At 42.7% G+C, this 16,556-nt stretch overlaps 1 protein-coding gene and 2 pseudogenes across 1 annotated transcript; all 3 read left to right on the forward strand.

Annotated features, from left to right (window-relative positions):
* Positions 1-2,993: 2,993 nt before the first annotated feature.
* LOC111980099 (angiopoietin-related protein 2) lies at positions 2,994-7,835 on the forward strand. The gene is made up of 6 exons (XM_070449785.1): positions 2,994-3,060; positions 3,264-3,407; positions 3,568-3,834; positions 5,284-5,528; positions 5,926-6,197; positions 6,318-7,835. Exons 2-6 carry the CDS (start codon positions 3,267-3,269, stop codon positions 6,500-6,502), a joined length of 1,110 nt encoding a protein of 369 aa, XP_070305886.1. The 5' UTR covers positions 2,994-3,060; positions 3,264-3,266; the 3' UTR covers positions 6,503-7,835.
* A 2,458-nt stretch (positions 7,836-10,293) lies between these two features.
* Positions 10,294-12,479, forward strand: LOC111981988 (intercellular adhesion molecule 2-like; annotated as a pseudogene).
* Positions 12,480-12,584: 105 nt separating this feature from the next.
* On the forward strand, positions 12,585-15,860 carry LOC112067772 (intercellular adhesion molecule 1-like; annotated as a pseudogene).
* The last annotated feature ends 696 nt before the right edge of the window (positions 15,861-16,556 follow it).

A 16,556-nucleotide genomic window follows, 5' to 3' on the forward strand; every position in this document is an offset into this window, starting at 1 on the left:
AGGGAGTACCAGTACTGAGTAGATGTGCAGGGGTATGAGGTAATTGAGGTAGGTATGTACTGTACATATTGGTAGGGGTAAAGTGACTAGSCAACAGGATAGATAAAACAGTAGCAGCATCGTATGTGGTGAGTGTGAAAGTGTGTGTGTGTGGCATCAGTATGCATGTGTGTGATGTCAGTATACATGTGTGTACATGTTATGTGTGTGTGGACGTATGTAGTGTGTTTGTGTGTGTATATATGTGTGTGTTGGGGTGTCAGTGTAAATATATGTGAGTGTGTGGATAGAGTCTAGTGTGTGTGCATAGAGTCAGTGCAAGAGAGTTGGTGCAAAAAGGGTCAATGCAGGTAGTCCTGGTAGCCATTTGATTAGCTATTTAGCAGTCTTGTTTAGAYGTCTTATGGGTTGGGGGTAGAAGCTGTTCAGGCTCCTGGTGGTTCCAGACTTGATGCATCGGTACCTTTTGCCGTGCYGTAGCAGAGAGAACAGTCTGTGGCTTGGGTGGCTGAAGATTTTGACAATTTCTTGGGCCTTCCCCTGACACCGCCTGGTATAGTTTTAATCACTTAATAATTCATAAACAAACTTGAGCTCAGAAAAAACACTAACTAATTGGTAGCTATACCTTTACTTGTTACTTCTGTGACCTTTCATTATCCTCCCTCATGAGTGAGAGAAATTAGAGGTTTTTGGTAACGGAATTACAAGGCAGGAGGCAATGTAATCTAAAAAACGAAATAGAAGTGTTGATATTAGTTGGCAGAGATCTTTACATTATTGTTTTTTAATGTATTTCTAATACCCTTTAATACTTTTCCTGGTAGATGTTTTCTAAGACACATTTTRTATCTGTTTGACCAGAAATCAAAACCTTTGCMTATTCCACATCTTTAGGATGAAAATGTTTGGAAAATGTATATATGCCTTAATTTGTAAAACCATAGACTCTTAACTTTCATTTGACACCACATTTGACATGCCCCTGTAAACTTCACATGTTCATGGGTCCTTTTAGATGAAATGCCGTCTTTACCGTATCTACTAGCACACAGCAGTTGAAAGAGACTATCCATGATGACTGACAGAATTATTCCTCATCATACGGTGGACCTTCATCTGCATCTTATCCATATTATAATGTTGTGTATTATAATAATATCATAATAATGTTATTATGTTGTTTTTATGTTTGACATCATATGTTTGACACAAATGATATTGATTACTCATAGGCTACCTTTTCGAGCTGAACTACAGTAAACAGATGGACCGCCTGGGAGTAGGCCTCTGTGAGAGAACAGCAGGCTGAAGGGAGGCAACGGGCAGAGACAGAGAGGACTCCTGCCTCCTGCACTGAGGGCCAGAGGCAGCTGAGCTGAGAGGATGGGAGGAGAGAGAGAGGGGGTGTCATTAGGGTAGTTTGTAATTATGTCTCTCTTTGTTTAGAGGGCCTGTGACAGGGAAGTGAGGGGGAGGTCTTGCTGCTGACAAAACGTTGTGTGTCAGTGTTGTGTGTAGTTCTCTTTCTCCCTTGAGTCTTTCTTACTGTAGCTCAGTCTCTCTGGTCTGCCTGTCTCTGTGAGGCTCAGACACACTAGGAAAAAGGGTTGCCGGGCTGCATGCTACAGCCACAGCGGTGGACTTTCTCATTGGGAGGCAATTCTGAGGCAGTAGACCATTCTGAGGCAATGCTAAGGAAAGGTCCGTTAGTCCTGACATCTGGATTCTAGATGAGGATGCTTTAAAGAAGTCCATTCTGTACCCATTGGAGCTCAGGATTCTGGGATACACACAGGAACACAGCTGACAGTTTGTCAACTGACTCTATACCTCTGAACAGGACTGAGGTAAGTCATAGGATCCCCTTTCAGATGTAATAAGAATAGTGCTGCTATTATAATGATAGATGATCAATGGTTAATGTTTGGCGATATGGTACAGGGCTTRTGACACTACCATTTGGCAATCATGTGATGTATTCTTTTTCTTTGGTATTCCAGTTTACTTACAGAAACTTGTTGGTACCAATAATGTGTTTCACTGAGGTTGAGGAGTAGTGACCCCTGCAAATATAGTGTGTTGTGTCAATGTTGAGGTGATAATAGTGTTTATGGTGTTGACAATGGTGGTAGCCAGAGTTGAACCTGAAAGGATGTGTGTTTCTAGTAGCTCAAAGGAACCTAGGATGTCTGACTAGTGTGAGTTGACTCTGACTGGGTTTTGTTGACCATTGTCACCCCAGTGTTGACTTGCTAATAAACTCCAGACAGGGTTAAGTGTACTTTCACCTTCCAGGGGAACATCTGGTGGGCTTTCAAGGCTTGAGAGACAGTCTGAGCTGCATCTTAGATATTGCGGTAGCATTTTTACATGCTCTGCTTCCCACTGAAAATGCCTGTATTGAATTTTGCATCAGCGTGGCCACTGTCTGACTGTGATGTACTTGTTGGTGTACAATTATAGTTGTTTGAAATGGGGAAAAGCTATTTCTACTGAATGAATACATCTCTACATGTCTAGATATAGAGTATCATGTTTTATTGGGGAGATTGCTAATGAATCTCTATCACTGCTTAATTCCATGGACAGAAGAGCAGGTGAACAGGTAGATGGAGAAGCAGCTGACTATTGGCCTGTTTCTGTTGCTGTGGCTCCTCTAGTCATGCCTGAGGTGGGGGGCGGAAGGAAGAGTCCCAGAAGCACCGTCCCGCTCCTCAGAGCTAAAAGCAGGCCGCTGCTCCTACACCTTCATCGTTCCCCAGCAGAAACTGAAGGGGGCGCTGTGCGTGAGCACCGAGTCACCACCGCGCGCCAACCACTCCCAGAGGTAACGGCTCTGCGGGGGGAGTTGAGCCGTCAGCAGGAACAACTGGAGAAGCTAAGGGGCCAGCTGGAGCAGGAGGGCCCTGGTTACGGAGGTACGGGCGCTACGGAAGAGAGCGCAGCACATGACTCCCGCATCGCCAGCTCTACGCCAGCTGCTGCACGAGGTCATTGTAAGAAGACCAGGTGGTCGAACAGAGGCGTGTCGAGAACCTACTGCTCAACGCCACCGCACAGCGTAATCAGACAGAACAGCACTCTGTAGGGAACAGCTGTGTTCATAAGGAGGGAAGTTAGAATCATATAACTGTATACATGCTCCTACTATCTCTCTACTGTCTTAGTATCCTTTACCTATCGATGACAGGCATGTAGCACCTTGATAACATCCCTGATTGGCCCGTTGTCTGTTGCTCGGTAATGGTGGAACAACATCCCAGATGCTGCAGATCTCCACTAGTTACAGGGAGCTGGAGAAGAAGTATGGAGCCCTCACCTCCATGATGAGCAACCAGAGTCAGCTCATCGCCCGGCTGGAGAAGCTGTGCCAGGCCACCAAGAACACTACCCCACCTCCACAGGTAGGGGGAGCTCTGTATCTATCAAACCACTGGCATTGTTATCATGGGCCTTTCTCAAGCACCGACCCTGACCCATGAAGCTAAAGTMGTACCATAACATACTACAGTACCCACAATGCTCTGTACAAAAGTCTTTATATATTTGTGTTGTATTGGACAGATGACCTCTGAACCCSTGAGTATCCAGTCCAGTGGGCGTCTGAATGACAGCTCACAGTCCAAGGAGATGGCRAATGATGTTCAGAGAGACCAGGGCGCCCCTCCACTACAGCCACAGGAGGAGAGAGAACCCCTGCAGGGYACAAAGGTGCTCCCKACCACCATGGCCGACACCCCTACTGACGCCCCCTTCATAAGCTTCCCTGTCACTAAGACCCCAGGTAAATCACGGCACCCTCAGAGCTTACAGCTGCCAACGGCGCTTTCAGCTTAACCAACACTGTCTGTGTAGGAATGAATGTCTGTCTTTGTAAGACAGTGTGAAAGAGTAACACTATGTATCTACCTTCCCCCGGCAGCGTTATCACACATTATAACACCTTGTTTCTATTTCAGTCAATACATTGCACATCTCATTGGTTCCTGCTTTGTTTCGATATTGTTTTTCACTGTCACCTTTGACAACAATCAGAACGAGCAAGCTGTTTTCTTTTGGCCCTTCAAATGCTTCATTGTTTGCTGTTCAGACCTTGCGTTTGTGTTTTGAAACAGTGTCAGTATTTTGTCAGTGTTATTTACACTCCAGAAGACACTGCAGAAGCTCGGGGAGTCACTGACCCGCCGATAGGACATTGTTATCTCTCCGGGAATGCCTAAACAATGTCTAATAACTGCCAGCTGTTCTCATCAGAGTAGAGAAGGGGCTTTGTTAATTAATGAGTAACACACACACGCATGCACACACACACATAAGGTTGGACTTTGATATAACATTTGCAAATTCATCAATAATATTTGTTATAAATAACAATCAAATGGGCCAAAATATAATAATCCTCTTTTAGGAAATAAACCATCAAAAGTAGCTAATCCACAATTTGGTACCAATAATCAGATTTGTCAGCACCTCCTCTAGAAAGAGCGAATAGGATGAATTCCAAATAAAAATATATTTGAATCTAAAAAAAATCTAATTTACCAGCAGTACACACAACAAACAGTCTCTTACACACACACACACATATACCAACCCACCCTAACAAACACACACCCTAATCACAGCCCCTCTTTAGGACATTGCTATGTAACCTTGAATTACAAGGTGATACCCCCATACAATGCACGTTGTGTGCACAACTGGAATGTGTGAGATTACAAGGCAGAGCATTCAGATGTGTGACACCACCTTGTATGGACAGGCTCCTCCCACAGTGGAGCTGAGCAGCAGCAGCATGGGGACTTCACACCAGTTACAATGTAGAATAAAGGGAGCATGACTCAGAGCTTATGTGTGTGTGATGAGTGACAAGGAGATACTTGTCTATAGAATGAGTGTACGGTTACAGTATGAGTATCCCTTGGTCTGGAGTGTGTGAGAGAGAGGTGATGCTTAGCCTTTCGTGTCCGTTCATGCGGTGTATGCTTATCTTTCCCTGTGTGACATAAGACATTCAACATGTGTGGTGAAAGAATGTCTTCGGCAGTAAAGAGATAAGCTGAAGCAAAGCGAGAAAACATGTATCTGTGACCCTGTTGGCTCTAAAACAAACAGAATTCCAGACCCCTCTCTCCATTACGTGTCTCACTCCCTCATTTCCAGCAGTTGGTTGAGCCTGCCCAGTGGCAGATGGATGGAGTTTGGACATTCTGGACTTCCATTAGTTCCATTGCACTCAGCAGGCTCAATCCGATACAAATTATGACTATTTGACACCAGGTATGTTCGAAATCTAACTGCTTTGTGAACGACATGCCTAACTTCTGTCCTCTCAGGAGCTGGAGGGAACTGCCAGCGATGTGCTGGGACTGGGCGAGACCGACCAATGGGATTAACTGCTGCGGTCCCAGAGCGCACGGGCTTCTGCAGGGCCTTGGATGGGACAGAGCGAAGGCCAGGAGGCTAGGACCGTCAATCCGCGAGGAGAAGGAACGGATCAGTCAACTTTTCAGGAACTGGGAGCAGTAGCAGAGTGCTATCACTCCAGTGTGCAGTGAGCCACTAAAGGAAGGCTCAGAGTTTGTTATGCAAATCAAAGCAGTGTGCTATTACCATTCTCTCAAACACGGCAATACAAAACCCACACAGTGAAGTGTGTGCCAATGCAGTCCCATAATCAATTTCCTTCCTGCCATTTGCCTTCATTTCAGCTGATATATGTTATGAAACAATGAGCTGTATAGTTACTGTAATTGACACCATAAGTGGGCTCTAAAACCCAGAAAAACAGCCTGGTATTGAAGCTCAGAGACTTCAAGAGTATCCTTCAGTTGAGGACGGTTTAACAACCACAGAAGTCTATGAAAACTATTGCTAAAGTGAACCTAACCTAAACTACTGTGTTGTACCCCTCCACCCAAGCAAAGGCTTTGGGAACCTGGATGGAGAGTACTGGCTGGGTCTGGAGCACCTCTACTGGCTGACCAAGCAGGCCCACTACAAGCTTCGGGTGGCCATGGAGGACTGGCAGGGCCGCCAGGTGTTTGCAGAGTACGACAGCTTCCGCCTGGAGCCTGAGAGCGACTGGTACCGTCTGAGGCTGGGGGAATACCAAGGCAACGCCGGAGACTCAATGTCCTGGCACAATAACAAAGCCTTTACAACTTTGGACAAGGATAAGGATGCTTATTCAGGTGAATCCTCTCTCTCTCTACTACCCTCTCTTTTTTCATTTCTGCCTCTTTTCATGGCTGCCTGTTTGAGCACCCAGGTTTGGCTTGATGAGTTGGTTTCTCTCTCCATTTCCTCATTAGGGAACTGTGCCCACTTCCAGAAGGGGGGCTGGTGGTACCACATGTGTGCCCACTCCAACTTAAACGGCGTGTGGTATCGAGGGGGTCACTACCGCAGCCGCTACCAGGACGGGGTTTACTGGGCAGAGTTCCACGGCGGCTCCTACTCCCTCAAGACGGTCACCATGATGATCAAACCCACCTAACCCTCTCCCCATTGGTGGCACCGTAATTGGGGAGGACGGGTTCGTGGTAATGGCTGGAGTGGAATAGTTTCAAATACATCAAACATGGTTTCCATGTGTTTGATGCCATTCCATTCACTCTGTTCCAGCCATTATTATGAGCCGTCCTCGCCTCAGCGGTTATACACACATGTCAATCAGGCATCATCAATTTCCAATCCCAATGATAATAACAATCAATAGCTCTGACCAATTCCCGAGGTTTGTAAGACAATGGGTATAATAATAATTAGTCAAAGACTCAGCTTATACAAAAGGTTAGTATAGTTTATTCAGAGAACATTCTAAAGTCAAGAATACAAAACAATTAATTTTATACTGACTTCTCACACCCACACATTCACACAACCATACACACACACATACACACAAACAGACGCACACACTGTCCTGCTACGCACACACTGTCTCACTACCCAGCCGACAGAGATCAGTGACCTTGTCCTTGACACGTAGTCCCTGTTCTCTCCCAAATCTCTAGTCAGGTCGTTACCAAGCTCAGACAGTCTGTGTTTAAAATACCATAAAGACATATTGTTTTACCCTAATTCTGACTAGGACTACACATTTATTATGATTTTATACATTCTAATCACTTCCATACAATTATATGTTTCAGGGCGGAATATTCTAATCATTCAATTAACAGATAATTTTCACCTATCAGTAATATTATGGTTCCGTCATGGATAAGGAAGGTTGTTAATGAAGTCCTTATATGTTAAACAGTTATGTTAATAAGACAGCGCTAGACTGATATGCCAACACAACACGTGGAATTGTTTTTTAACTGCAATGTATTTATTTAATAAAAAATTGCAAAACAATGTTTGAACATAACTTTTTGATATTATCTATCTATCTATCCTCTCACACACATACACTCGCATACACACAGCACAAGGTGAGGTAGGAGTCCGTTTATTTTGCTTATGAGAACTGACGTTGTGGTTTGATGCAGTGGTGTAAAGTACTTKAGTAAAAATACTTTAAAGTACGACGTAAGTCGATTTATGGGGTATCTGTACTTTACTATTTATATTTTTGATGACTTTTACTTTATTACTTTCTTGAAGAAAATAATGTACTGACACCCAAAAGTACTCGTTACATTTTGAATGCTTAGCAGGACAGGAAAATGGTCTAATTCACACACATAAAAAGAAAATCCCTGGTCATCACTACTGCATCTGATCTGGCAGACTCACTAAACACAAATTCTTTGTTTGTAAATTATGTCTGAGTGTTGGAGTGTCCCCCTGGCTATCCGTAAATAAAAAAAAACAAGAAAATGGTGCCGTCTGGTTTGCTTAATATAAGGAATTTGAAATGATTTATACTTTTCCTTTTGATACTTAAATATATTTGAGCAATTCCATTTACTTTTGATACTTAAGTTTATTTCAAACCAAATACTTTATTACTTWTACTCAAGTAGGATTTTACTGGGTGACTTTCACTTGAGTCATTTTCTATAAGGGTACCTTTACTTTTACTCGAGTATGACAGTTGGGTACTTTTTCAACCACTGGTTTGATGTCATGTTTCCGTTTAGCAGTTTCCTCTTTGCACAAGATCAGGGCAGGGTTTGAATTTCCTCTTTGAAACACTTTCTTCACACAGTAAGCTCTCTGCCTGAGATACACTTACTGGCATTAGCACAGTGTTAGGACCGAGCCTGGACCAACGGGTGGACCATCAGTCAGGGCATCCTCTCTTACAACATCCCCCATCACCCTCACCTTGCTCAGCATCACCCTCACCTTGCTCAGCATCACCCTCACCTTGCTCAGCATCACCCTCATCAGCATCACCCTCACCTTAGCATCAGCGCGAGAACTACCATGATCTCACTCCAGAGGATGTTGGAGCCTCCTCATGCTCGTGCTGTTACTGGAGGTGAGTGGTTAATTTGTTCCATACTTATCTATTAATATCTATTGTTGTGATCGCTGTGTGGATTATGTTTACGTTGACCGTAGTTATTACTCTGGTGATGGAGTAACCGTTTGCTGTCTCCCAGGGTGGTACTTAAACATGTGCTCACATCCCACTAACCGAYCTTGAACGGAAGTTGGTTGTTGATAGAGGAAATTAGTTTTAATCCCACAATGGTCAATTTGAAGACTAATATTTGAGAGCAATTAAAGTCAAGGAATTAAAGTATTTAATGAGCAATAAAAAAAGGAATATTTATATGTAGCAATAATGCAATAAGGTAACAGTTATCAGTAGACAGGGCCCTGAGTTTTTCCTGGTCAGGTCACATGGATAGGAACAACTCATGACCCTAATTAAAGGATACAATTGTATAATAACAMAAAATCACAAGAAATACACGTACACTCACTCAGGTACAACACAGACACTGTTGATGTTATTGAGTGATATGACATTGTCTYAATGGGTGTGGCGGGTGTGAATGTCCATGCGGTGTAACATTGAGAGCAACGTAAATGACTTCTGAAAACCACTGATGGTGGGTGTGGTGCATTGTTGTTAGTATGGTAGTTTGTCTAGTATGTGCTAACCTATGGATGCTCCATATTTGACAGATCCACCATTGTCAAAAATAAGAATCCTTTGACTTTCATTTTGGAACACATAGGGATGGACTATGTGCTTTCAGTGCCCTTTTAAGCAATTGTTGTTCCATGATATACTGTGTATTGTGGGTATTTTATTAGGATTCCCATTTAGCTGCTGCTTTTGCAAAAGCTCTCTTCCTGGGGTCCCCACAACACATGAAACATGACATAATACAGAACATTAATAGACAAGAACAGCTCAAGGACAGAACTACATACTTTTAAAACTTCTTTGGGATTGGTGTCCCAGTTGAGCTAACGTAGGCTAATGCGATTAGCATCAGGTTGTAAGAAACAAGAACATTTCCCAGGACATAGACATATCTGATATTGGCAGAAAGCTTAAATTTTTGTTAATCTAACTGCACTGTCCAATTTACAGTAGCTATTACAGTGAAAGAATACCATGCTATTGTTTGAGGAGAGTGCACAATTTTGAACATGAAKGTTATTAATAAACAAATTAGGCACATTTGGGCAGTCTTGAGACAACATTTTGAACAGAAATGCAATGGTTCATTGGTTCAGTCTAAAACTTTGCACATCACTGCTGCCATCTAGTGGCCAAAATCTAAATTGCACCTGGGCTGGAATAATACATTATGGCCTTTTTCTTGCATTTCAAAGATAATCGTACAAAAAAATACAAAAGAACAGTTGTTTTTTTCATTGTATAAGCTTTTACCAGATCTATTGTGTTATATTCTCCTACATTCCTTTCACAATAACACATACTTCAAAGTGTTTCCTTTGAAATGGTACCAATAATATGCATYTCCTTGCTTCAGGGCCTGAGCTACAGGCAGTTCGATTTGGGTATGTCATTTTAGACATAAATTGAAAAAAGGGCACACACAGCCTACATATCAATACATATACACACAAACTATCTAGGTCAAATAGGGGGGAGGCATTGTGCAGTGAGGTGTGCTCTATCTGTTTTTTGAAACCAGGTTTGCTGTTTATTTCAGTAATATGAGATGGAATGGAGTTCCATGCCATAATGGCTCTATATAATACTGTACGCTTTCTTGAATTTGTTCTGGATTTGGGGACTGTGCTTGCACAATAGGAAATAACGTCTGAATATTTTGGGCAAGGTGATTCCCCTTTCAACACGTTTTAGAAGGGATGAGATCATCAACAACATAACGTAATATTTTCCCCACAGCACCCTCAACTCCAGGAACTATGACCACCSTCCCAGRAACAGTCAAGCCAAAAGSTATTTTCCAGCTCATCTCTGTGCTCACACTATTTAATTCACCCTCACTTATCTCACAAGGCAGAACAGTTTATATTTGATGTGGATTTCACATTGATGTCTTCATTCTTGTATGTTTTTACAGTAAATACCTTTCCTCTTGAGCTCAACCCTCCCAGAGTGGTGGTGAGATATGGAGACTCAGTCTCAGTCAACTGCAGCACATCATCCACAGACCATGAAGCGGGATGGGCTGGGGAGGTCACATTCGGAGGTACAGGTTTAGAACTAGATGTCAACGTTGTCACCTGGACTGTGGATGACCTACTGATTGGACAATAGACCTACATGACTATCACTCTCCATGATAGCAAACAATCTCAAAAGTACTCCAGTCATTCTCTACAGTGAGATTTTTGCTCCTTGTGAATCAGAAAGGTAGTGTTTCTATTACTGTATATCAGCATTGAGGGTTTTTTATATTGTTGACCTCCTCTACAGAGACTCCAGACAGAGTCTTCATCTCTGTCTGAGACACTCTGGTCCCATGGTGGAAGGGACAGAGTAACAGCTGCAGTGTGACATCCAGAACATCGTCTCTACGAAACCTGGTTGTGAAGTGGTACAAAGGGAATGAACTCTTAGATAATGTACTTACAGCGACGTCAGTAAGACAAAAGTGAATGTGTCAGCTACTCTGATGATCAGCCCCAGTAGAGATGATGATGGAGCCAGTATAGATGTAGAGCAGAACTGGACCTGGGACCAGAGGGACCACAACCCCATCCTACAGTGACATCAGAACCTCTCAACATTACTGTGCACTGTGAGTTGGCTATTAATCTAGATCTTTTTCATTATATCAAAATCAAAAACAGAACACATGACAGGTATAGCTTCCAATTTACTCATTTTGAGTTGATGCTCCTCCTCTCTATTTGCAGACAAGCCAGTGATTGATGTCCAAGCCAGTACAGTGCCGTGGAGGAGAATTCCCCTGGACAGGATCCCTTGTACATTCAATGGGAATCCTCCCCCTAACGTTGTGTGTACCAGAGGGCGACAGCGGTCGATGCCTCTGCACCCCTGGCCAGGACGGACTTTGGCCAGTATGTCATCAGATCACCAATGACATAGGCAGCACCAGCTCTACTGTTCATATCACAGTGGAATGTAAGTGTGTGAGACTAGTATTGTATTGCGAGATGAGATCTGTCCGATGTTTCCTGTAAGATGCTCTCTCATCTGTTTTCAAATTTGATGAAATCTATGCTGAATCTTTCTCCCCCTACTCTTTTCAGATGCCCCCAAGTTTAACTGTACTGACAATATGAAGTTAAAGAGAATGAAAATCACAACTCTCAGTCACCTGTACAGTTGATGGCAACCCTTCTTTCAAAATCACCTGGTTGAAAGCCCAACAGGAAGTGGATATCCCTCAAAGTCTCACTAGGGAAAACAGAGGGAGTACACACTGGTTACAAACAACACACATGGAAAAGCCACTCAACGCTTGTTATCAACGTCTTGTGTAAGTCATGTTTCTATCCTTCAAGTATGTTTATTGAGGCTTATTTTACAAACGTTTAACTAATTCTAGCCACACATGTTTCAGCTTTACGCTGTTCTAACACAATCTAAAGGTAGAATAGGCCTAATAGTGATTGAGACAGGTTTTACATAATTGTTTACCACCTTTTAAGTACTGTATTTTAGTCTCAACTGAACTGCATGGCAACCCATCTGACATCCCATAAGTTGCATAGTTTTGAGTGGTCTACTCTAAAAGCACCTCCTTTTCTCCTCAGATGCTCCTGAGTTCCTTCCAGGGAATGACCACAGTGGAGGTGAGTGCAGGCAGTGATGTGTCTCTGGACTGCAGTGCTGAGGGAACCCTCCTCCTAAGCTGAGGTGGACCAACAACACTGCAGAGGGAAATGCCATTGAGACCACTGTGGGGCACCTGCGTACTCTCAATATCTCCAGAGTAACAAGCTGATGCAACTACAACTGCACAGTCACAAATAGACTGGGCTCCATCACCAAGCAGATACATGTCCTAGTAGATGTACCTCCACAACAACACCCAACGATGTTCCCACAGCACCTCAACTCCAGGAACTATGACACCCTCCCAACAACAGCCAAGCCAAAAGTATTTTCCAGCTCATCTCTGTGCTCACATTATTTAATTCACCCTCACTTATCTCACAAGGTAGAACAGTTTATATTTGATGTGGATTTCACATTGATGTCTTCATTCTTGTATGTTTTAACAGTAGTTACATTTCCTCTTGAGCTCAACCCTCCCAGAGTGGTGGTGAGATATGGAGACTCAGTTCCGTCAACTGCAGCACATCATCACAGACCATGAGGGGATGGGCTGGGAGGCCATATCCGGAGGTACAGGTTTTGAAGATGTCAACGTTGTCACCTGGACTGGGAGACCTACTGATTGGACAATAGAACCTAAATGCTACTCACTCTCAATGATGGCAAACAATCCTCAAAAGTACTTCCAGTCATTCTCTACAGTGAGATTTTTCTCCTTGTGAATCAGAAAGGTATGTTTCTATTTAACTGATATAAGCATTGAGTTTTTAAAATATTGTTGACCTCCTCTACAGAGACTCCAGACAGCGTCTCCATCTCTGTTCTGAGCCACTCGGGTCCCATGGTGGAGGGACAGAGTACCAGCTGCAGTGTGACATCCAGAACATCGCTCCTCAACAGAACCTGGTTGTGAAGTGGTACAAAGGGAATGAATCTTAGATAATGTAACTTACAGCGACGTCAGTAAGACAAAAGTGAATGTGTCAGCTACTCTGATGATCAGCCCCAGTAGAGATGATGATGGAGCTCAGTATAGCTGTAGAGCAGAACTGGACCTTGGACCAGAGGGACCACAACCCCATCCTACAGTGACATCAGAACCTCTCACATTTACTGTGCACTGTGAGTTGGCTATTAATCTAGATCTTTTTCATTATCATAAATCAAACAGAACCACATGAAGGTATAGCTTCCAATTTACTCATTTTGAGTTGATGCTCTCCTCTCATTTGCAGACAAGCCAGTGATTGAATGTCCAAGCCAGTACAGTGCCGTGGAGGAGAATTCCCCCTGGACAGGATCCCTTGTACATTCAATGGGAATCCTCCCCCTAACGTTGTGTGGTACCAGGAGGGCAGAACGGTCAATGCCTCTGCACCCTGCCAGGAGGACTTTGGCCAGTATGTCGTCACGATCACCAATGACATAGGCAGCACCAGCTCTACTGTTCATATCACAGTGGAATGTAAGTGTGTGAGATCTAGTATTGTATTGCGAGATGAGATCTGTCCGATTGTTTCCTGTAAGATGCTTCTCTATCTGTTTTCAATTGGATGAAATCTATGCTGAATATTTCTCTCTCTACTCTTTTCAGATGCCCCAAGTTTGACTGTACTGATCATATGAAGTAAAGAGAATGAAAATCACAACCTCTCAGTCACCTGTACAGTTGATGGCAACCCTTCTTCTAAAATCACCTGGTTGAAAGCCCAACAGGAAGTGGATATCCCTCAAAGTCTCACTAGGGAAAACAGAGGGGAGTACACCCTGGTACAAAACAACACACATGGAAAAGCCACTCACAAGCTTGTTATCAACGTCTTGTGTAAGTCATGTTTCTATCCTTCAAGTATGTTATTATTGGACTTTTACAAACGTTTAACTAATTCTAGCCACACATGCTATCAGCTTTACGCTGTTCTAACCAATCTTAAAGGTAGAATAGGCCTAATAGTGATTGAGACAGGTTTTACATAATTGTTCACCACCTTTAAGTTACTGTATTTTAGTCTCAACTGAACTGCATGGCAACCCATCTGACATCCCATAAGTTGCATAGTTGAGTGGTCTACTCTAAAAGCACCTCCTTTCTTCTTAGATGCTCCTGAGTTCCTTCTAGGAATGACACAGTGGAGGTGAGTGCAGGCATGACGTGTCTCTGAACTGCAGTGCTGAGGGAACCTCCTCCTGAGATGAAGTGGAACGACACCGCTGCACGCAATGTGAAGTTGTCCACTGAGGGGCGCCAGAGGACTGTTAGAATCACCACAGCTGGGATCTACATCTGCACTGCCACGAATATATTTGGGACGGTCACCAGAACAACAACAGTAACTATAAAAGGTATTATAACTGACCGACTGTGGGTCATGTTATGGTAGAAACGTAGCTGACCCTGATGTAGTGATTCATGTTGTCATAAGACATACTTCATATTCTTTCAGTAAGATGAATGAATGAATCGCATTCAATTCCACAGAGCTGAATTGCGACACGAATCCTAGATCACGAGCTAGCCTGAATCAATTTATAAACAGATTGGTCTGAATCATGTCTAAACCTCTCCGTTCTCCTTCTATTTCCTCCTCTTCAGGTGGCTCCCAATTATTTTTTTGGGTGATTGCATTACTTTTCCTGGTCATTGCCTGGTCATTGCCTGAAAGTCTTCTGTATGTGGAAGAAAAGACAAGGATATTATAATTATACCATCAACCAGTCAAATGTTCCATTGATGCACTGTCTACAAAGGGGTAGATAACCATGATCCAGAGGGGTATCTACGAAGGTTTGAGGAGTTACCTAAGTAAATTAGATAAACTCTTGAGTTCAACTCGGGATAACCAGTCATACGAAAGTGTCTCACCTTTAGCCAGGTACATTTCAGAACTAACCTGCTCCTGGGCAGGCTAACTCCAGCCCAGTAGAGGTTACTGAGGGGAGGACGGCCCATAATAATGGCTGGAACGGAGCGTGGATAACATTCCACTGATTGCGCTCCAGCCATTACACGAGCCCGTCTTCTCCGATTAAGGTGCCAACAATCTCCTGTGAACTCCACTTGCCCTGACTGAAGTGACTGAGCCACGAGTTGAAGACCAATTAAATAAGAATCCCTCCGTCTGTAAAGATTGCGTCATCATCTACTTCATTTGAGGAAGACAATATTTTATAATGATTTTTTGTTGTTGTGTGAATTATTTTTTTTTTTTGGGGGGGTTAAAATATATCACATTCCAAATGTTGTAATGACAGAATGCATTTAAACTTCACGCACAGTAACACGTTTGTACAATATTAAAAAGATTTGGTCTACATGCAACAATGGGATTAAATAAATCAAATCCTTAAAAATAAATTTTATTCACATCATTGAACATTCATTCTGAATGAAAAACTAATATAATTGATTTCAAACAACAATGAGACTGCGTGATCTGCAAACGTATTTAAAATGTAAGATTAGGGTGGGGATTCAATCGGAGCCTGTTCAAGTGTCTTGCATCTGACACATACAAACGAATGTAATAAGGATGTTATTATTTTATATAATACTTAATTGTATTGCTTGCTGTAGTCTAATTACATATCATCCGAACATTCATTTCCTTTATAAACTATTTTCAAAACTGTTTTTAAAAGTGAGTTGTGTATGCCCATAAATAAACAAGCATCACTGTTTATGACATGCCACTGCAGTCTGTCCGAGTGAACATTTTATTGAAGGCAAATACATTAGGGAACTGTCCCTTTAAGAATTAGGATTTGGGAGTGACGCGGATATGAAAGCTAGTTTACCCTCTTTCCTTTGCAACGAATATTGTTTAGATTAACTAGATTAATTAGCTAAATTATAGGGAGAATCATTCTCACTGTTTAGAAACGGAAAGATACAGAAGGGGTATTTGAGCGTCTCGGAATTCATCTTTCAGGATTGAGGCGTCCTCCAAATGGGATAACTTTGAATAAGTTCTTTGTATTCAGGGATCCGCTGATAAGAAGACGTTAAACATGGACTGGGGCACGGATCTCTGGGTGAGTTTGCGAGCTGTCTGGGATTGCCAGGGCTTTAGCTCTCGTGAAGTTTTGCAAGTATTGTTTTTGCCACTTTTAATGTGATGTAACATGTAGGTTCTTCTACCGACTTTGAGCATACCAAGAGACTGGGTTTGATGGAGGTAGTCAAACTATGCTGAGATTTCTTTCTCTCTCAGAACATCTGACCCAGCCATACTCAACTGGACCAGAAAGGGGTCAAATCGACCGCGTGTCCCAAGTGTAAAATAATAGATATAAATATTAATTTTTTTGGAACTAATTTGGGCCTCGTCCTCTGGTATTATATAAACATATATACGATATCGTACAATTGCAGGAAATATGCTTAAAAATA

Source organism: Salvelinus sp. IW2-2015, linkage group LG20 (assembly GCF_002910315.2).
Source record: "Salvelinus sp. IW2-2015 linkage group LG20, ASM291031v2, whole genome shotgun sequence".
NCBI classification, from domain to species: Eukaryota; Metazoa; Chordata; class Actinopteri; order Salmoniformes; family Salmonidae; genus Salvelinus; species Salvelinus sp. IW2-2015.